The following is a 23,090-nucleotide window of genomic DNA, read 5'->3' on the forward strand; positions in this document are numbered from 1 at the left end:
GCTGGTGGAAGCGTTCTAGGAGCCGTAGGTGGTGCCGGTAGAGGACCCATGATTCGGAGCCGAACAGGAGTGTGGGTATGACAACGGCTCTGTATACGCTTATCTTTGTGAGGTTTTTCAGTTGGTTGTTTTTCCAGACTCTTTTGTGTAGTCTTCCAAAGGCGCTATTTGCCTTGGCGAGTCTGTTGTCTATCTCATTGACTATTAATATTAATGGAATTCACAATCAAATCAAGAGGGAAAAATTACTGACACTACTTAAAAAGGAAAAAAAGACATAGCATTCATACAAGAAACACACATAACAGATTCAGAACATCTCAAACTGAAGTGAGACTGGGTTGGTCATGTAGTAGCATCATTGTACAATTCAAAAGCCAGGGGAGTAACTATATTAGTTAATAAGAATTTACCAGTTAAGATAAAGAAAGTAATAACAGACCCGGCGAGCAGATATGTAATGATGATATGCCAGATTTATTCAGAATCTTGGAACTTGTTGAACATCTATGCACCTAAAGAAGATGACCAGGAATTTATGCAGGACATTTTTTTAAAAGATAGCAGATACATAGGGACTTATCTTACTAGGGGGAGACTTGAATTTTAACCTTGAACATTCAATAGATAAACCAGGAAAACAACTACAAAAAATAAAGCAGCCAAATTTACATTAAATACAATACATGATATGAAGTTAATTGATATATGGAGAAAACAACATCCAAAAGAAAGAGGTTATTCATATTATTCAAACAGACGTAAAACCTATTCTAAGATTGATAGGTTCTTGTTGTCGCCATAGATCCAAGGGAGAGTCTGAAAGACTGAATGTAAGGCAATACTTTTATCAGACCATTCACCCTTGTTATTGACAATTGCTTTAGAGGATATTCCACTGAAAACATGTAGATAGAGGCTGAAACCCATATTGTTAAAAAGGCAAGACTTTTTGGAATACATCGAACAACAAATTAAAATATATTTTGAGACCAATGCAAACTCTGTAACAGACAATTTATATTATGAGATGCAGTGAAGGCCTTTATTAGAGGACAAATAACTAGTTATATGACCAAGATTAAAAAAGAATATGATCGGAAAATAGAGCAGTTGGAAAAAGAGATAGTAACTATAGAGAAAGATTTAATGAGAAGGGAAGATATGGAGAAAAAGAGAGAATTGATAGAGAAAAAATTAAAATATGATACGTTGCAAACGTATCAAGTGGAGAAAAATGCTATGAAAACAAAGCAAAGATATTATGAATTAGGAGAGAAAACCCACAAAATTTTGGCTTGGCAACTAAAAACTGAACAAGCAACAAGGACTATATGTCCCAGTGAGGATCAAAGGAAAGGCTGGAAGTCATAGGGAGGCTTGGTTTTCGAGGAATATTGAAAATTTGGATAGGAGAAAAAGGGAGGTGTACAAGAGGTATAAAGAACAGAGAGCTGACAATTTGAAGGAGGACGACAAGGAGTGTAGAAGGAATCTTAAGAAAGAAATTAGAGAGGCCAAATAAAAGGCACAAAGAGGCTTTGGCAGACAAAGTAAAAATAAATCCAAAGGGTTTCTATAAGTACATTAAAAGTAAAGATTAGTGAGGGATAAAATTGGACCCCTTGTGGATAGTGAGGGTAGGCTGAGTGAGAAGTCAGAGGAAATGGGGGAAATTTTGAATGATTTCTTTGCGTCGGTATTCACTAGGGAAAAAAATATTGAACCAGTTGAGGTAAAGAAAAATAGTGGGGAGGTAATGAAGCATATAAGGATAACCGAGGAGGTAGTGATGGCTGTGTTGAAAAAGATAAAGGTGGATAAATCTCTGGGACCAGACAAAATATTCCCAAGGACACTCAGGGAGGCTAGTGGACAGATAGTGGGGCCATTAACAGAGATATTTAGGATGTCACTGGCCACAGGGGTAGTGCCAAAGGATTGGAGGGTGGCGCATGTGGTTCCGCTGTTTAAGAAAGGGTATAAATGTAAACCTGGGAATTATAGGCCCGTGAGTCTGACGTCTGTGGTGGGCAAGTTGATGGAAAGTGTTCTGAGGGATGCTATTTACAAATATTTGGAGGTACTGGGATTGTTAGGGGGTAGTCAGCATGGTTTTGTCAGGGGTAGATCATGCTTGACAAACCTGATTGAGTTTTTCGAGGTTGATGAAGGGAAAGCTGTGCATGTTGTCTATTTAGACGTTAGTAAAGCTTTTGACAAAGTTCCCCACAGGAGGTTGGGAAAAAAGGTGGAGGGATTAGGTATCAATGAGGAGGTAGTGAAATGGATTCAGCAATGGTTGGATGGGAGATGTCAGAGAGTAGTGGTAGAAAATTGTTTGTCCAATTAGAGGCCAGTGACTTCTGGAGTTCCTCAGGGATCGGTCCTCAGTCCACTATTGTTTGTTATATATATTAACGATCTGGAAGTAGGGGTGGAGAATTGGATAAGTAAGTTTGCGGATGATACAAAGATTGGTGGTGTTGTGGACAGTGAGGAAGATTACCGTAGATTAAAAGGTGATTTAGGAAGGCTGGAGGTATGGGCTGAGAAATGGCTGATGGAATTTAATACAGATAAGTGTGAGGTGTTACATTTTGGAAAGGCAAATCTAAATAGGTCATATGCATTAAATGGTAGGCTATTGAGATGTGCAGACCACAAAGGGATTTAGGAGTTGTGGTAAATAGTACCCTCAGGGCTGATACTCAGGTAGATGGTGTGGTGAAGAAGGCATTTGGAATGTTGGCCTTCATAAATCGGAGTATTGAATTCAAGAGTAGGGAGGTTATGATGAAATTGTACAAGGCATTGGTGAGGCCAAATTTGGAGTACTGTGTACAGTTTTGGTCACCAAATTATAGGAAAGATATAAACAAAATAGAGAGAGTGCAGAGAAGGTTCACGAGAATGTTGACAGGATTTCAGGGTCTGAGTTACAGGGAAAGGTTGTGCAGACTGGGGCTTTTTTCTCTGGAGCGTAGAAGATTGAGAGGGGACCATTTTAGGAGACTGGGCAAAAACATGGCAGATGAGATACAACGTTGAGAAATGTTCAGTTCTACATTTTGGCCGTGGAAATAAACAGTATTATTTGGATGGGGAGAAAATTCAAACCTTGGAAGTGCAACGGGACCTGGGCGTCCTTGTGCAGGGAAACCTAAAGGTTAATGACCAGTTTGAATCAGTAGTAAAGAAAGCGAATGTTATGTTGGCCTTCATTTCAAGAGGAATAGTGTACAAGAGTAAAGAGGTGTTGTTGAGGCTCTGTGGGGAACTGATGAGACCTCATTTTGAGAACTGTGCAGTTTTAGGCCCCCTATCTTAGAAAGGATGTGATGTTGTTGGAGAGATTTACTAAGATGATTCCTGGAATACGAGGCCTAATGTATGAGGGACGTTTGGCAGGTATTGGATTGTATTCATTGGAGTATAGAAGAATGAGAGGTGATCTCATAGAGACATTTTGAATTTTGAAAGGTTTTGACTGAGTGGATGCTTCCCTTAGTGGACGAATCAAGGACAAGAGGGCACAGACTTAAAATTAGAAATTATCCATTTAAAACAGAAATGAGAAAAAAAATTCTTTAGTCTGAGGGTCGTGGATCTGTCAAACTCACTGCCTCATACAGCGGTGGAGGCCCAATCACTGGGAGAGTTTAAGCAGGAGATTGACAAGTATCTAATTGATCAGGGTATCAGGGGATATGGGCAAAAGGTTGGCAATTGGAACGAGGTGTGAGTATAGTTCAACTTAGAGTAGAGTCAAGTGGGCTACTTCTGTTCCTTTATCTTGTGATCTTTTGTTCGGTGAAGCCATGGATATGGTTGCAGAGAGGCAGCTGAAGCCAAAATGTATGTGGCACTACTGTATTGAAGGCCAAGGTAGAGTAAATGGATCTTTTTATGCAGGCTCTTGTGTGTTCTTATTCTTGATGAAGGGCCAGGGCCAAAAATGTTGATTATTGTTTGCTTCCTATGGATGTTGGGTATCCTGGCGAGTTCCTCCAGCATGTATATTTTGTTGGATGCTGTTGAGGGAGATGACCTGACAGAAGCTGGCAGCAGTGACCAGGTCGCTGGCACTGAGCCTGGCATGGTGGACCAAAAGGTAAAGAGGAATGCAGTGGTCATTGGGGACTCCATTGTCAGAAATACAGACAGGAGATTCTGTGAGCCAGATAGGTATGCCCGCATGGTGTGCTGCCTCCCTGATGCAAAGGTGCGGGATATCTCAATCGGGTCCAGGGTATTCTAAAAGGGGAAGGCGAACAGCCTGATGTCTTGGTACATGTCGGTACCAATGACATAGTTAAAAAGAAGGAGGAAGTACTGAAAAAGGATTACAGAGAGCTAGGACAGAAACTAAGAAATAGGACAGCCAGGGTGGAGATCTCTGGTTTGCCGACTGTGCCAAGTGCAACTGAGGACAAAAATGGAAGGTTAAGAAAAATGAATGTGTGGCTGAGGGGCTGGTGTAAAGGACAGGGTTTGGCTTCTTGGATCATTGGGATCTCTTTTGGGGAAGACATGACCTCTACAAGAAGGATGGGTTACATCTAAACCCAAAAGGGATCAATATGTTGGCAGCGAGGTTTGGTACAGCTGTCGGGTGCGGTTTAAACTAATTTGGCAAGGGGGTGGGAACCTGTATGATAGGGCAAAGGACAGAAAAGATAAAACAGGAAAAGTTAGGTTAGGCAGTGAAAGTAAAAAATCAGAAAGAGCAAGGAGGGTGAAAAAAGCAAATCTGAAGGCTTTATATCTTAATGCAAGAAGCATTCGGAACAAGGTAGATGAATTAGCTGTGGAAATTGAGATAAACAAATATGATTTGATTGGGATTACAGAAACATGGCTGCAGGGTGGGCAAGCCTGGGAACTTAAAATCCCGGGGTATACGATATTTAGGAGGGATCGGCAAGAAAGAAAAGGGGGTGGGGTAGTATTGATGGTGAGAGAAAGGACCGACACGATTGACAGAAAGGATATCAACTCGGAAGATGCGGAATCTATATGGGTAGAACTGAGGAATAGCAAGAGGCGGAAAACGTTTGTGGGGGTGGTATATAGGCCTCCAAATAGTAGTGTAGAGGTGAGGGAAGGCATTAAAAGAGAAATTAAAAAAGCGTGCAATAAGGGAACAGCTGTCATCATGGGAGACTTTAATTTGCGTATAGATTGGACTAGCCAAATTGGTAAAAATACTGAGGAGGAGGAATTCCTTGAATGTTTACGGGACGGTTATCTAGACCAATATGTCGAGGAACCAACTCGGGAGCAGGCCATTTTAGATTGGGTATTATGCAATGATAAGGGGCTAATCAACAATCTTGTTATACGAGGCCCTTTGGGTAGGAGCGATCACAATATGATCGAATTCTCACTCGACATGGAGAGTGATGAAATTAAAACCGAGACTAAGGTCCTGAATTTAAATAAAGGGAACTATGATGGTATGAGACGGGAGTTGAGTAAGATTGATTGCGTGGTGTTTATGGGGGAGTTGACTCTGGATAGACAATGGAAAGTATTCACAGATCTAATGGAGAAATTGCAAAAATCGTTTATACCGGTTTGGCATAAAAATAAACCAAAAAAGGTGACTCAACCGTGGATTACAAGGGAGATTAGAGACGCATTAGGTCCAAAGAGAGAGCATATCAATTGGCCAAAAAAAGTATCACAACTGGGAGCAGTTCAAGATGCACCAAAGGAAGACAAAGGGATTAATCAAGAGAGCAAATATAAATTACGAAAGTAAGCTTGCGGCAAATATAAAAACCGACTGCAAAAGCTTTTATAAATATGTCAAGAGGAAAATATTGGTGAAATCCAGAGTAGGTCCTTTGCAGTCGGAATCAGGGGAATATATAATGGGGAATAAGGAAATGGCAGACCAATTAAATTCTTACTTTAGTTCTGTTTTTACAAGAGAGTATACAAATAACCTCCCGAGGATGTTGGGAGACATAGAGACTAATACAAGGGAGGAACTGAAAGAAATCAGTATCTCTAAGGATATGGTCTTGGGGAAATTGATGAGATTGAAGGCAGATAAATCCCAGGGGCCTGATAATCTACATCCTAGGGTACTTAAGGAAGTGGCCATTCAGATAGCAGATGCTTTAAGAATTATTTTCCAGAACTTGATAGACTCAGGATCAGTACCCATGGATTGGAGGGTAGCTAATGTTACCCCACTATTTAAAAAGTGGGGTAGAGAAAAAGCGGGGAATTATAGGCCGGTGAGCCTTACATCAGTAGTGGGCAAAATGATGGAATCCATTATTAAGGATGTAATAGCGGAGCATATGACTAGCAGAGAAGGGATCGGACAGAGTCAACATGGATTTATAAAAGGTAAATCGTGTTTGACAAATCTATTGGAATTCTTTGAGATCGTGACAGGTAAAATAGATGGGGGAGAGCCAGTGGATGTGTTGTACCTGGAGTTCCAAAAGGCCTTCGATAAGGTCCCGCATAAATGACTGGCTTACAAAATCAAGGCTCATGGGATTGGGGGAAAAGTATTGATGTGGATTGAGAACTGGCTGGCAGATAGATGACAGAGAGTTGGGATAAATGGCTCGCTTTCTGAGTGGCAGGTGGTGACCAGTGGGGTGCCATAGGGATCTGTACTGGGACCCCAGCTGTTCACAATTTACATTAATAATCTGGATGAGGGGATTGGATGTAATATCTCCAAATTTGCAGATGACACTAAGGAGTTGTGTGCACGGAAGAGGGGGTCAGGGAGCTCCAGTGTGATTTGGATAAATTGAGGGACTGGGCAGATACATGGCAAATGTACTACAATGTGGATAAATGTGAGGTTATCCACTTTAGTAATACAAACCGGAGGGCAGATTACTATTTGAATGGCAATAGATTAGGAGATGGGGAAGTGCAGAGAGACCTAGGGGTACTTGTACACCAGTCTCTGAAGGCGAGCATGCAGGTACAGCAGGCGGTTAAAAAGGCAAATGGTATGTTGGCCTTCATATCAAGAGGGTTTGAGTATAGGAATAAGGATACCTTACTGCAGCTGTACAGGGCCTTGGTGAGACCACACCTGGAGTATTGTGTGCAGTTTTGGTTACCTTATCTACAATGGAGGGAGTGCAGAGGCGATTCACCCAGGCTGATACCTGGAATGGCAGGAATGACTTATGAGGAAAGATTGCGCAAATTGGGATTGTACTCGCTGGAGTTTAGAAGATTGAGAGGGGATCTCATAGAGACATATAAAATTCTGGCAGGACTGGACAGAATGGATGCAGATGGGATGTTTCCAATGATGGGAAAATCCAGAACCCGGGGCCATGGTTTGAGGATAATAGGCAAACCATTTAGGACTGAGATGAGGAGGAATTTCTTTACCCAGAGGGTGGTGAATCTGTGGAATTCATTGCCACAGAGGGCAGTAGAGGCAGGTTCATTAAATATATTTAAGAGGGAATTAGATATATTTCTTCAGTTTATGGGTATTAAAGGTTACAGAAAGAAGGCATGGACGGGTTACTGAAGTTTAAGATCAGCCATGATCTCGTTGAATAGCAGAGCAGGCTCGAAGGGTCGAATGATCTACTCCTGCTCCTATCTTTTATGTTTCTATGTTTGAACATTGCACAACTGATAGAGTAGGTCAGGAATAGGGAAGCGACAGTAGGAAGGAGATCATGCTTGGGGTGAATCCGACACATTTACTGTGGAGTGCTGATGAACTTCCAGGCTTGGATATGAAGGTAGTGGTGCCATTGCTTAAGTTCTATTTCAAAATGAGGCCTAATATCATGGCAGCTGTTCCCTCACGTCTGTCTCACACAGGGAATCTTGCAAGTAGATTCTGGAAATTTCATCTAGGAGGAGCCCTCTGAGGTAAGTTGCATCTTCATTAAGAGGTCAGTGAATTACTTGCTCATTATCACATTTGACCCTTTGAGCTTTGTTTCTTCAGTCTGCAGATAAAAATATACAAAATGACTTTTTGATTAAGCTTTTAACCCGCCCCCCCCACCTACCCTGCTCTTCCTGTTATTTATAATTTGCTGAGCATTGTCTGTCTTAATTTAAAAACAATGATTTTCTAATTACATTTTCATATGAGATGTCTCTGCTAATCTTGCCCTGATTTCACTCCTCACAGTTTCCTCGTTGTGCTAGTCATAGCGTTACACAACATAGGCAGACTCAATGGGCTGAATAGCCTATTTCTGTCCCTATGATTATGAAAGAAGCAGTTTGACCCAACTCACCCATGTTGACCAGATTGTTCATTCAAAGAAGTCAATTTGCTTGTGTTTAGAGTCATGTCATGTCGCAAGAGGCTCCTGGTACTCTGGGAGGTACTTAGCCCCATGCTCTATTTGCTCTACAACTATGATTTCTGTGCATCGGTACAAATTTGCTGATAATACCACCATAGTAGGCTGTAAACAAAGGGGTAAGCATACTGGAGGGAGATTGAAAACTTGGCTGAATGGGGTACTGACAGCAACTTCACACACAATGTCACCAGCACCAAAGAAGTGATGGTAGACTTTAAGAAAGCAAAACCAGAGGTGTGGGATCCAGTGATCCTTGGGAGATCAGAGCTGGAGAGGGTGAGCATATTTAAATTTTTGGGAGTCACTATCTCAGAGGACCATTCCTGGACCAATCATACCATTGCCAATGTGAAGAAAGCACTTTAGTGCCTTTACTTCCTCAGGAGTTTGCGGAAGTTCGGTATGTCATCAGAAACCTTGTCAAACTTCTACAGATGTGTGCAGTGTACTGGGGACATCAATATCCATGAGTGTAAAGCCCTGCAAAAGGTAGTGAACACAGCTCAGTACATCACAGGCAAAACCCTCCCCACGATTGAGAAAATCTACTGGGAATGCTGCCATCAGCGAACAGCAGCAATTGTCAAGGATCCAAACCACCCAGCACACGCTCTACAATCAGGAAAGAAGTATAGGAGCAAGTAAACTCACATCACCAGGTTCAGGAACAGCTGCTACCCCTCCACCATCAGACTCCTCAACAATAATCTCAATCAGAGGCTCATTTAAGGACTCTTACTTTGCTCAGCAGGTCTTGCAGTGCCCATAGGAGGTAAAGCTATATAACAAACATTTTGGGTCTTAGCCCTTCTTCAAGGTATGAGCAAAATGCAGGAAAGTGCCTGAATAAAAAGGCTGGGAGAAGGGAAGAAGGGGCAGAGGGAGGAGCACTGACCAACAGACAAAAATTAATCATCATAGAAAGGACAGGAGAGGAAAGGTGAGAATTGATCAAGGAGGGGTGGCTCTGTGTAGTGTGAATAAAAGCTCCCTAAGGTTCGGGTTTAACAGTATTCTTCAGAAGGGTTCTGGGTTTAGGCGGGAAACTGGGTTATTTGTGAGCAGATGGGGGTGGAGCTGGGAGGTAGGGCCAGCCATCAGCACAAATGTACTACTAGTGAATCCCAGTTCCCTGCATTCACCCCTTCCTGTAGAATTTAGTGTCTATGAATGGAGACAGAACATAGATTCAGAAACAAATGGTTAAAAAAATATACAGTTATTTACAGATTTAAGCAGTCCTGGAGTCTGGAGATCCTGGTGAAGCGCCTTAGCACCGAGGGGCTCCTTGGGTCTCCTGGTCCCCTTGTGAGAGAGGAGAGGCGGACTGGCTCAATGGTGGAGGGGGTGCACTTCTCTCCTGTTCCAGTTCCCTTGAGTCCCTGACTGGGGGAAGAGAGAATGAGCTCTGCCATGGAGGGCACCTGAAGCGGGTGCCAGGTCCCTAATGGAGATGGTGTCATCTCTTCCATCTGATACTCCACATAGGCATACATGGGATTGGCATGGAGCAGTTTCACCCTTTCTACCAGATGGTCAGTCTTGCTTTTCTCACATCCTTCCTGAGAAGGACTGAACCAGGAATAGTGAGCCAGACTGGGAATGTAGTTCTCGATGCTGACCTTCTTTCAAAGGTGAATAGGAGCTTGTGAGGAGTAGCGATGGTCATGGAACATAGTAGCGACCGGATGGAGTGGAGAGCCATAGGGAGACTTCCTGCCAGTGTGAGTCTGGAAGGCCTTTTGACTTCAGGGCCAGTCTGACAGACCGTGGTGTTCTCCTTTTCAACCTGCCCATTCCCCCAGGGGTTGTAGCTAGTAGTCCTGCTGGACGCGATGCCCCTCACCAGTAGGTACTGATGTAGCTCATCACTCATAAAGGATGAGACTCAGTCGCTATGAATATAGCTGGGATACCCGAACAGGGCAAAAATGGAATCGAGGTCCTTTATGACTGATGAAGTTGACACGTCTGGGCATGGAATGGCGAATGGGAAGTGGGAGACGGTGTTCCCATTTGTGGAGGGGAGAGGTCCCTTAAAATTGATGCAAAGCCGTTTGAAGGGCCTGAATGACTTGATCAGGTGTGCCTTTGCGGGGCAGTAGAAATGTGGCTTGCAGTCTGCGCAGACCTGGTCATTTCTTTGACATCTTCCATGGAGTAGGGCAGATTGCACGCCTTGACAAAATGAACCATGTGTGTGAACCCTGGATGGCAGAGCTCATTATGCAGAGACCACAGTTGGTTGGAGTGTGCAGGGCACAGCTTCCTCTGGATAAGGCATCAGGAGAGTCATTAAGAGCTGGCCGATAAGCAATGTCATAATTGTAGGTAGAGAGCTTGATCCTCCACCTATCAATTTTGTCATTCTTGATTTTTCCCCTCTTAACATTATTGAACATAAATGCGACAGAGCGCTGGTCAGTGAGGAGTGTAAATCTTCTACCAGCTAGCTGGTGTCTCCAGTGCCTTATGGCTTCTATAATGGCTTGAGCCTTCTTTTCCATCGATGGGTTCTGGAGCTCGTGGCCTTGTAATGTCCATTAAAAACATGCAACCGGCCTCCCCACCTGGTTGAGGTTAGCGGCCAGAGCTACGACAAAGCGTCGCTTTCCACTTGGAAAGGTACATTCTTATCCACTGCATGCATGGTGGCTTTCGCAATGTGATTTATGAGGTAGCTAAAAGCTATTTGGGCTTCAGCCAAAGGGGGGAAATTAGTGGTTTTTAAGAGAGGGTGAACCTTATCAGCATTGTTACGAGCCCAGAGGACCCCAAAACCCAGCAGCAATAGATAGTCACCAAGACTAATGGTTACTTAAACAAAAATTGCTTTTAATTATCTTTAAACATGAAAACAGAATCACACTTTAACTTACCACTATTGACTTAACTAACCTAACTTAACCCCCTTCTAATTTAAGCGCATGTGTATGTAATGTGTGTGTAAGTTCAGAAAAGTTCGCTGATTCACTGTCCAATCTAACTTCTCATTTCTCCAAGTTCACTGGTTGCAGGCAATTCTTATTCTGTGCATAGATTTGAACATTTTTAAAGTTCCATCAGGGTTTGGTGCTTGAAAGGTAAATGGATAGTTCTTTTTGGTTTTCAGAGAGAGATTTGTTGTTCCTGAACATCCACAACTGATTCCTTTCTAATCAGCCACTTCAGTGTCTTGCTGACAAAACTTGCCCTCGCAGGGTTCTCCAAATGATAACCTCTTTCTTTCAGGTCACCACAGAGTGCCTTTTTGTTTCTCCTATTTTAAGTGAAACATTAGACAGCCAGTCATGTCCCCTTGCATGAACCACAAGGGCTTTGACCAGGCTGAACTAAGCACTCATAACCTGTCTTCCAAATGGGGTTTTCCACAAGCTTGCCAGCTTGTCCTGTTCCACTTCCAGTTGCTGCTAGCTACTGACTGTAAAACTGCAGAACTGATTTCTGTCTCTCTCTTCTCTCTCACTCTCTCTCTCTCTCTCTCCCTCTCTCTGAGAGAAAGCCTGTTTGACTCTCTCTTCTTGCAAAACCACATGATCCTAGAACAGCAAGTTCCACACCAGACAGAATGTGGCTCCGACAAGCTCTTTCATCTGTTGCCTTTTTGTAAACAACAGTCCATTAGTGAAGTCTCTTGGGCACTCTGCAAAGCTTTTGCAAAGACTGTTGGCCCCAATGTGTCTAGCATGTGCAGAGCTGTTTTAAAGTGTTTATATATGACTTACACTAAAAGCCCTGCCCCAATTTAACTCCCAAAAAACATATCTATATTCTGTCACAGGATATTGAGGGATCCACTGGGCGTAATATGAGAAAAACCCCAGACATCTCCTCAAAGCCTTTGTGGTCCTGAGGATGGGGAACTCTAATAGAGGGGACATCCTATCAGGATCAGGGCCAATGATGCCATTCTCCACCACGTAGCCAAGGATAGCCAGCCGTTCAAAACCTGAACACGCACTTGTCCAAGTTTTCAGTGAGTTTCAGTGCTTTCGCCATGTGGAGAAAACTCTGGATGTTGGTGTCATGGTCCTCCACGATATGGCCACAGATGCTGATGTTATCGAGGTAGGGGAAGGTAGCCTTCAACCCATACTCATCCACCATTCTGTGGATCTTCCTCTGGAAGATAGAAACCCCGTTAATAATACCAAAGTGATAAGCGGCTTTAAGGTTGATGGTTGAATAGACCCGATACTGCACACTATCATTCACTCTGTCCGAAATTCGAGGGAGGGGGTATGCATCTAGCAATGTGTACTGATTAATATTTTGGCTTTAGTCAATTGCTGGCCTGGACTTGTTTGTCCCCTTTACCACTACCACACGTGCTCTCCACAGGCTGGTGCTTGGTTTGATGATACCTTCATCAAGCAGACATTGAGTCTCAGACTTTATAAAATCTCAGTCTGCTGTACTGTACTTCCTACTCTTGGTAGCAATAGGTTTTCTGTCTGGGGACAGATTCTGGAAGAGAGGAGAAGGGTCAATATTCAGTGTTGGAGAGGCTGCATGTGGGTTCTGATTTTAGGGGCCCTCCATTTCGAACCATTACTGTGGACCATGCTTTTAAGGTGACCCAGGAAGTCCAGACCCAACAACACCAGAGCACACAGTTCAAGAAAATACAAATGAAATATACACAATTCCTCCCCTTCAAATGACAAGTGTACTAAACAATGTTGCTGAACATGCGTAAAATGCAAGTGAGACTCGAGAAATATTCAGTAATTCGAAGGATACATCTTCAGGTTGTATTTTTGCACACTTCGTGAATCTATGAAGCTTTCAGTAGACCCCGTGTTGATCAGGCATTTCGTGGAATGTCCATTTACCTTCACAGTCACTATGGAGTTGCTAGCTGGTGAGGTCTGTCCTGATCTAGAACCATCGAGGCTCGGTCCCCTGAGACTCCATGCTCATCACTTGAGTGGCTCCCACTGTCGTGGGTTGCCCCGCGTGTGTAAGATGGCATCGATCTTGTGGTGCGGCAAGATGGCTGTCATCCTTCTTTCTCAGATGATGATGGCACCAAATTTGAATTTGGATCACAGCAAGATGACCGCCGAGCCTTTTCACGCCATTTCCTCACCGTCACCCTCTGTCGGCTTGTCGCACAAGCAAGTGGGTTCGGGTGCATTCAGGGAAGACGGCTTGGGGCTGGAATCGGATCTGGGAGTGATGTATGCCACGGACTTCCCGGGCTTTCCCTCCCCTAACAAACCCTTACCCAATGTCCTTTCATGCCACAGCTGGAACACACTGAGTCCTTTGCTGGGTAATGGGTTCGGGGATGCTGCCTCTTGCCGCAGAAAAAGCACTCCCTAGCATGGGCAGCAGGCGTTAGGGCAGGGGTAGTGGGAGCAGCCGGTCCTTGGAAGGGGACGGCTGGATGATTGAACTCGCTGGCTTTGAGGTCGTCAATGATTTGGCTAGCTCAATGTGGCTAGCCAGGTCCTTCTTACCCAACTTAAGTAGTCGCTGCCTCATGTACCTCGAGCGGACCCCGCAACTACAATATCCCAGATTTGTTGTTCCTCACGAACGTGGCCGTAGCCATTTCCTACCTGAACTTCTTGGCAAGTGTCCACAGTCATAGCAGGTAATTTATGATGGTCTCTCTGACTGCTGGTGACATGGAGTGAGTCAGTGCCTCACTAGGACCTCGTTCTGCGACTTCAGGTACCTAGCCTTCAATGCCTCGATAGCAGCATCATATGTAGATGACTGCATACCTTTTCATTCCTACCCTTGAAATGAATGCAGACCTCCTGAGTTAATCAGTGTGGAAGACATCTCTGGAGATGTTCAGGTAGGCCTGGAAGCAATCTAGCCAGTATGTGAACTCTTCAGCTGTGTTGGGTCTCTCAGTAGCATACCTGGCTTGAGTAGCACTTCCAACGTTAGGGAATAAGCTAATAAAATTGTAGCGCGAATAAAAGCTCTCACGACTGGAGGGAGAACAAACGTTGAACCCTACTCTTTTCAGTAAGAGTAGGGTTCAACAGTGGTCTTCAGAAGGGTTTTGGTTTAGGTGGGAAACCAGGGTTATATGTAAGCAGATGGGGGCTGACCCAGGAGGTGGGGCCATCAGCCCAACACCCTACCAGTGAATCCCAGTTCACTGCACTCTGAATGCAGAGCTGGAGGAAAGGAGAGAGAGGGCCAGTGAAAGAGAGAGGGAGAGAGAGCTTGAGGAAAGGGGAAACAGGGATAGGCAAAGGAGGAGGAGGCTAACAGAATTCGGAGGTTAATACCATCTGGTTGGAAGGAACCCAGATGGTATATGAAGTGTTCTCCAATTTGCATGTGGTCTCACTGCAAGGATCTGCCTGGAAATGGGGTGGAGAATTAAAATGAGTTGCTGCTGGGACATCGCTACTATTGCAGCAGACAGAGCTAAGGTGCTGAATGAAGTGATCTTCAAGTCTGTGTACAGTCTCTCTGATGTAGAGGAGACTACAACAGGAGCACCAGATGCAGTAGATGACCCCTATAGATTCACAAGTGGAATGTTGCTTCACTTGGAAGGATTTTTTGGGGCTTCTGGCCCTGGGAGCCGACAGGACCAAGCCTCCAATGCAAACTTGCACTCTGGCCCTGGTGATTGACAGCTCTGATCCTCCATAACAAACCCTCGTTCTGGCCCCGGTGGCCTTCAGGACCAAACCCTCTCACTCTCCCCTTCCCCCCAACTTCCCAACCGTTCCTCCATTTGATTCCTCTGATCCTCCACCTTCTGATCCACCCATCCTCAACCCCCGAAACCATCCACTCCATTCATCCCCACTCCAACCTTCCCCTTTTGGAGATGGCATGTTCGGTTATCAGTAAAGGCCTCACCTTCATCTCCCTTAACCCACAACTCAATGAGTTCCACACATGCCATGATGCTGAACTCTTCTTCCATCAGCTCCATCTCTGTGCCCACATCTACAACCAGGAGTCTCCACTCCTTCTTTTCCAGGTCCTTTTGTCTGTTGGCCTGTGCCCCTCCTCCTCCTCCACTGCCCATTCTTCCCTTCTCCCCAGGCACCTGCCTGCATTTTGCTCATATACCTTGAAGGGCTCAAGCCTGAATCATTGGTTATGTAGCTATACCTCTTATGGATGCAACGAAACCTATGGACTTCCTCCAGCATTTTTTCTGTTTTTACTACAATCAGTGTCTGCAGACTTCCCTGTTTCACTTTTACTTTACTCATTATTCATTACTTTTCATTCATTTTTCATTTATTTTCTACATTTGCACAGTCATTCTGCCTGGCCTGCAGGATAAAGAATTTCAGTGTTGTGTGTGATGTCGTGTGTGTACTCTGACAATATATCTGAACTTTGAAAGTACCTCTAAACCTTTCCTATCCATGCACTTACTGGTCTAAATGTCAGTCATGATTGTCCTTGCTTCTACCATTTTCACTAGCAGCTTCTTCCACACATCCGCGCCACTCTGAAATTATGCTCTCAAGTACCTCTTAGATATTTCCCCAGCTATTTTAAACCATTTGTAACAGCAGTGCTGCCACTAGTGCAGACCTGGGAGAGTGGCATGTGAGACACAGCACTGCTCTGCCTGTTCATCACGCCAATTACTCTGTACATCCTGTAATCATGGAAGTCTGTGCCCAAGATGGTGACGCTTGCGCTGTGGAGCAGCCAACAAGGGGCTGCAGACTTTAGGGGAGAAACAAACTGGCACAGGGCACCAGAAATGGGGGAAACACACCCCATTGGGAAGGAGAAGCCTGAATGACAACTCTACAGGATGGTGACCATGGCAGCAGACCAAGGTGCTCAGCAGCCAAAGGATCTACACAGGCAGTGAGCTGCTGGAGGCTTGCAGTCGAAGGACTCACCCAGACTGTGGACTGCTGAACACTGGTTCATGGGAACCAGGTATTGGAATCACAATTTGAGAGAGCAAGAGGGCTGGTGAATGGCCTCAGACACTGAAAGCTTCCTGATTGGATTGTTAGGTTTGGATCTGGAGCTTGGGTTGAACAGGAGTGGTGCAGCTGCAAAGGCTGCAGGAACATTTGAGGTGAAGCCATGCACACTCAGTGACTCTTGCTTCTCTTTCCCTTATTATTGGGGTTGCTGGGCAATGTTCATGGTGGCTCTTTGACTTTATGGCAGGCAAAATTTGAATTTATTAGCATTGATGACAAACAAGAGTAGATCCAGCATCTGATCTATATGGTTGTAGACCTGCAATCTGACTAGCAACCCTCCGCCTCCAATTCTGTATCCAATTGGCCCACCTCACCCTGGATCCTACGCAATCTGACCTCCCAGATCAGCCAACTCTGCAGGGTCTTGTAGAAGTCCATGAAGACAGCAGCATTAATGCAAACATTATCACATTTCTTTAATAAATATCATCACCCTCTCCTAGGGATCTTCCTCTTTTTAAAACCTGCATTAGGATGGTTGGACATTGAGCCAGATGTCAATGTGGAGGGGAGGAGTCATGCAAGGACTGCATGTAAAGACAGAAAGCAGAGGTTTGTACATGATAAAAATAATCTCAGGTGCACCTATTTCAATGTGAGGAGTATTGTCGGTAAGGCAGATGAGTTTAGGGCGTGGATTTGCACGTAGGATTACAACATTATTGCTATTAGTTAGACTTAGTTGCAGAAGGGGCAGGACTGGAAGCTCAATGTTCTGGGGTTCCAATGACTCAGACATGATAGAGGGGGAGAGAAGAAAGGGGGAGGAGTGGCATTGCTAGTCAAGGAAAAAATTACATCTGTGCATAGACAGAACATCACTATGGACTCGCCTATAGAGGCCATATGGGTGGAGCTAAGCAAAGGGAAAGGTGTGAGCACACTAATATGCTTGTACAGGTATTATAGACTGCCCAATAGTTTGAGAGAAATGGAGGTGCAAATCTGTCGGGAGAAAGCAGACCATTGCAAGAAACAGAAAGTTTGAATGGGACTTTCATACTATCAAAGAACTGAATGGGTTGGAGTTTGCCAAATGTCTACAGATAGGTTTCTTAAATCAACATGTAGAAGTACCAATGAGGGAGAATACAATATGTGATCTCCTATTAGGGAACAATGCAGGTCAGGTGGCAGAAGTCTGTGTAGGTGAGCAATTTGGGTCCAGTGACCATAATATCATTAGTTTCAAGTTAATTGTGGTCTGGCCCTTGAGTTGAGGTTCTCAATTGGAGAAAGGCCAATTTTGTGGAAATGAGAAATTATCTTGGAAGAGTCGATTGGAATAAGTCATTTTCTGGCAAGGATGTGTCCGGCAAGTGGAAGGCCTTCAAAGGTGAAATGTTGAGGGTGCAGAGTTTGCATGTTCCTACCAAGGCAAAGTTAACAGGCATAGGGAACCTTGGTTTTCACAGTATATTGGTGATATGAGTAAGAGAGTGGTGTATTACCAGTAGAGGCAACAAGGAGCAAATGAGGTACTTGCAGAGTATGGAAAATGTAAGAGCATACTGAAGAAGGAAATCAGGAAGGCAAAAAGAAGGCTTGAGGGGAATTTGGCAGATAATGTGAAGGTAAATCTGAAGGGTTTCTACAAGTATATTAAGAGTAAGAGGATAACAAGGGACAAAATTGGTCCCCTAGAGGATCAGAGTGGTCAACTATGTGTGAAATGGGGGAGATCTTAAATAGTTTTTTTGAATCAGTTTTTACTCAGCAAACTGGCAAAGTGCATATGGATGGAAGGGAAACAAACAGAAGTGTCAAGAAACCTATGGAGGTTAAGGAGGAGGAGGTGATTGCTGCCTTGTGTGAATAAAGGAAGATAAATCCCCTAGGGTGGATACATTATTCCTTCGGACCTTGAGGGAGACAAGTGTTGAAATTGCAGGGGCCTAACGGATATATTCAAAATGTCCTTAGCCATGGGAGAGATGCCGGAGGATTGGAGAGTATCTCACGTTATCCTGCTGTTTACGAAAGCATCCAAAATATAGACCCGTGAGCCTGGTGTTAGTAGAAGGTAAATTACTGGAAGGAGTTATAAGAGACAGGATATATATCAGTATTTGGACAGCCATGGGCTGATTAAGGACAGTCAGCATGGCTTTTATACATGGCTTTTTCTGAGTTTAACGAATCTTGTAGAGTTTTTGGAAATTACCAAGAAGGGCTGTGGATGTTGTTTACATGGACTTTAGTAAGGCCTTTAACAAGGTCCCACATGGGAGGTTAGTTCAGAAGGTTAAGAAACAAAGTAATCCATGAAGAGGTTGTAAACTGGATTCAAAATTAGCTGAGTGGGAGAAAACAGAGTGGCAGTGGATGGTTTTTTCTCAGACTGAAGGCCTGTGATGAGTGGTATGCAGTTCTGGTTGCCTAACTACTGTGGGGTAAGACAAGTGTGCAGACAAGATTTAGTCGGATGTTGCCAGTTCTTCAGGAGTGGACTCGCAGAGAAAGATTAAACCGGTTAGAACTTTATTCCTTGAAATGAAGAAGAATAAGGGGAGACTTGATAGAAGTTTACGAAATTATGAGGGGTATAGACAGAGTAAATGTGAATAGGCTCTTTCCACTGAGATTAGGAAAATAAATATAAGAGGATTTAGGGTAAAAGGGGAAAGGTTTACCAGGAACATTAGGGTGAATTTCTTCACTCAGAGAGTGGTGGGAGTGTGGAATAAGCTGCCATCTGATGTGGTGAGTGTGGACTCACTCTTGAGTTTTAAGAATAAGTTGGATAGATACATGTTTGGGAGAGGTCTGAAGGATTATGGAATGAGAGCAGAACAATGGGACTTGCAGAACAATGGTCTAGAAGGGCCGAATGGCCTGTTTTACATGCTGTAGCGTTCTATAGGAAAGTGAAGGGGGGTGAATATAGGAGGAGCTGTCAGTGGGGGGGAGGGTACAGTGGGAGGGGCTGTCAATGAAGAAGGGCCAGTGGGTGGGGTTGTCAGTGAGAGGGGCTTTCAGTGGGGGAGGGTTCAGTGGGAGGGGCTATCAATGGTGGAGTGGTCAGTGGGAGGGGCTATCAATGGTGGAGGGGTCAGTGGGAGGAGCTGTCAGGGGAAGAGGAGACGGAGGGGGAGGGGACAGTGCGTGGGGCTGTCAGTGGGAGTGGGGACATTAGGAGGGGCTGTCAATGGCGGAGGGGACAGTGGGAGGGGCTGTAAGTGGAGGTCAGTGGGAGGGCAGTCAGTGGGGGAGGAGTCAGTGGGAGGGGCTGTCAGTGGGGGAGGGGACAGTGGGAGGGGCTGCCAGTGGCAGTTGGTGCTGCGTTCGCGAGGGGTGGGGTCAGAGTGGGGATCAGTGTCAGTGGGTTGTGGGTGGTTGTCAGATCGGGGTAACCCGGGAGACGGCGGCAGCGAGGCAGCGGGCGAGCATGGCGGTGGAGGGCCCGGTGTCAGTCCTCGGCCCAGGCCTGGTCCCTGTCGCGGGACTGGCGGCGCCGCGGGCCCGCAGTGTGCAGCGTGCGCTGGCCGAGGCCGTGGCCTCCGGGAGCTTGGGCCTGAGCGGTCGGGGACTGAAGGAGTTCCCGCGGAGCGCGGCCACAGCTGAGCTGAGCGACACGGTGCAGGCAGGTGGGTGCGAGGGCCGGGCGCCAGAAACGGGTGGGGGTGAGGGGGGTGATGGGGTGTGTGTGAGGGGGCTGATAGGGGGAATGAGGGGGCTGATAGGGGGAATGAGGGGGCTGATAGGGGGAATGAGGGGGCTGATAGGGGGAATGAGGGGGCTGATGGGAGTGAGGGGAAGGGAATGATGGGAGGGGGTGAGGGGGGAGGGAATGATGGGGGTTGAGGGGATAATGGGTGGGGGGATTGTGGGATGATGAGTGGGGACGACGGACAGGTTGGGTGTGAGGTGGACGGGTGGGTGTGGTGGGGATGATGGGTGGGGGTGGTGGCCAGGGTGGGGGTGACCGACAGGATGAGTTGGGTGTGAGGGGGATGATGGATGGATGGAGACGGATGGGGTGGGTGTGAGGGGGATGATGGACGGGGATGAAGTGGACGGGGTGGGTGTGAGGGGGATAATGGGCGAGGGTGATGTGGACTGGGTGGGTGTGGGGGGGATGATGGGTGGAGACGGATGGGGTGGGTGTGAGGGGGATGATGATAGAGACAGACAGGTTGGGTGTGAGGGGGATGATGGGTGGGGGTGATGGATGGGGTGAGTGTAAGTGGGATGATGGTGGAGACAGACGGATTGGCTGTGAGGGGATGATGGGTGAAGACGGACGGATTGGATGTGAGGTGATGATGGGTAAAGACGGACGGGTTGGGTTTGAGGGAGATGAAGGATGGGGGTGACGAATGGGTTGGGTGTGAAGGGGATGAAGGGTGGGGTGATGGATGGGTTGGATATGAGGGGGAAGATGGGTGTTGTTGACGGATGGGGTGGGTGTCAGGGGGATAATGGATGAGGTGGATGTGGGTGACAGACGAACTGGGTGTCAAGTGGATGATGGGTGCAGATGGACGGGGGGTTGTAAGGGGATGATGGGTGCGGGTGACGGATGTGTTGGGTGTGGTGGGGATGACGTGGATGGGGTGGGTGTGAGGGGGATGATGGGTGGGGTGATGTGGACCGGTTGGGTGTGAAGGGGATGATGGGTGTGGGTGGCGGACAGGGTGGGTGTGAAGGGCATGATGGGTGGCGATGGCGGACAAGTTGGGTGTGAGGTGGATGATGGGTGGAGATGGACAGGGTGGGTGTGAGGGCGATGATGATTAGAGATGGACAGATTGGGTGTGAGGGGGATGATGGGTGGGGGTGATGGACAAGTTGGGTGTGAGGTGGATGATGGGTGGAGATGGACGGGGTGGGTGTGAGGTGGATGATGGGTGGAGATGGATGGGGTGGGTGTGAGGGGGATGATGGGTGGACACGGACGGGGTGGGTGTGAGTGGAATGATGGGTAGGGGTGGGTGTGAGGGGGATGATGGGGGGGTGACATGGACGGGTTGGGTGTGAAGGGAATGATGGGTGTGGGTGGCGGACAGGGTGGGTGTGAGGGGTATAATAGGTGGGGTTGACCATCGGGATAGTGTTGGGTGTGAGCGGGATGATGGGTGGAGATGGATGGGGTGGGTATGAAGGATTTGATGGGTGGGGGTGTCGTGGACGCGGTGGTTGTGCGGGGGGATGATGGATGAAGACGGACGGGTTTGGTGTGCTGGGGGTGACGTAGGCGGGGTGGGTGTCAGGGGCATGATGGGTTGGGATGATGTGGACGGGGTGGGTGTAAGTGGGATGATGGTGGAGACAGATGGGGTGGGTGTGAGGGGGATGATGGGTGGAAACAGACGGGGTGGGTGTGAGGGGGATGATGTGTGGAGACGGACGGGGTGGGTGTGAGGGGGATGATGGGTGGAGACGGACGGGGTGGGTGTGAGTAGGATGATGGTGGAGACGGACGGGGTAGGTGTGAGAGGGATGATGAGTGGAGACGGACGGGGTGGGTGTGAGAGGGATGATGGGTGGAGACAGACAGGATGATGGGTGGGGGTGACATAGACTGGGGGATGATGGATGGAGACGGACAGGGTGGGTTTGACGTGTATGATGGGTATGGGTGAAGTGGGTGGGGGGGTATAAGAGGGATGATTGGTGAGGGTGATGGGTGGGGGTGACATGGACGGGGTGTGAAGTGATGATGGGTGAGGGCGATGATGGGTGAGGGCGATGATGGGTGGGGGCGATGATGGGTGGGGTGACAGACGGGGTGGGTGTGAGGGGTATGATGGGTAGAGACGGACAGGCTGGGTGAGAGGGGGTGTTGGGTGGGGGTGATGGACGGGTGGGTGTGAAGGGGGTGATGGGTGGGGGTGATGGACAGGTGGGTGTGAGGGGGATGATGGATGGGGTGGGTTTGAGGGGGATAATGGATGGGGTGATAGGCAGGGTGGGTGTGAGGGGGCTGATGTGTGGGTGTGATCGATAGGGTGGGTGTGGGGGATGATGTGTGGGGATGTTGGATGGGGCGGGTGTGAGGGGATGATGGGTGTGGATGATGGACTGGGTGGGTTTGGGGGTACATGGATGGGGGTCGTGTGAGGGGGATGGTTGGTGGGGATGACGGGCAGGGTGGGCGTGAGGGGGATGATGAGTTATGGGAGGGGGTAGATGTGTGAGGATGAAGGGTGGGGGTGACATAGACTGGGTGGGCGTGAGGGTAATGATGGGTGAGGGTGATGTGGAATGGGTGGGTGTGAGAGGGGTGATGGATGGGGCGGGTTTGAGTGGGCTGATGTGTGGGGGTGATAGATGTGGTGGGTGTGAGGAGGATGAGGGTGGGGTGACGTGGACAGGGCGGGTGTGGGGGGATGATGGGTGGGGGTGACGGACGAGGTGGTTGTGAGGAGGATGATGGGTTGGGATGATGGAAGGGGTGGGTGTGAGTGGGTTGATGGGTGGGGGTGATGTGGAAGGGGTGGGTAGATGGATGGGGATGCGTGTGTGGAAAGAGGAGGTGGAGGTGACATGGACAGCGGTGTGTGTGTGAGGGGTGATGGGGCTGAGGTGATGGATGGGGATGGTTGTGAGGGGTGGGAATGGTCCCAACCATGCTTTGGGGCTGAACCTGGCCCCAACTTTGCTTTGGTACTGAGCCTGACCTATCGCATGTGAGAGTAAAGCACTGCCTGTTCTGCGAACATGTAAACCACGGGAAATGGCACGCAGATTGTGGCTGGAGTCTCAGCTCCTCATCTTACTGCTTCATGCGAATGTAGCGCGTGTTGCTGAGCTAATGTATGGATCATTCGAATGATGTAAAGACACAACGCTGGAGCAATTC

The 23,090-nt window shown here is 47.0% G+C and overlaps 1 protein-coding gene across 12 annotated transcripts in view; it reads left to right on the forward strand.

Annotated features, from left to right (window-relative positions):
- The window catches only part of lrch1 (leucine-rich repeats and calponin homology (CH) domain containing 1), a 415,951-nt gene that overhangs the window by 59,168 nt on the left and 333,693 nt on the right, over positions 1 to 23,090 (forward strand). For 8 of the 12 annotated variants that reach the window (XR_011341921.1, XR_011341922.1, XR_011341923.1 and 5 more), the window contains exon 1: positions 19,604 to 19,872. The exons of 2 other annotated variants lie outside the window; for them this stretch is intronic. Coding sequence is in view for 4 of the 10 variants with exons in the window: in XM_069890274.1 (XP_069746375.1) it covers positions 19,674 to 19,872 (199 nt within the window). In the remaining 6 variants the exon portion in view is untranslated. Of the gene's footprint in view, positions 1 to 7,833; positions 7,885 to 19,603; positions 19,873 to 23,090 lie in introns of those variants that run through there. 2 more of the 12 variants (XM_069890278.1, XM_069890279.1) reach the window with 1 other exon arrangement.

The sequence above is a fragment of the Narcine bancroftii genome, chromosome 7, assembly GCF_036971445.1.
Source record: "Narcine bancroftii isolate sNarBan1 chromosome 7, sNarBan1.hap1, whole genome shotgun sequence".
NCBI lineage: Eukaryota > Metazoa > Chordata > Chondrichthyes > Torpediniformes > Narcinidae > Narcine > Narcine bancroftii.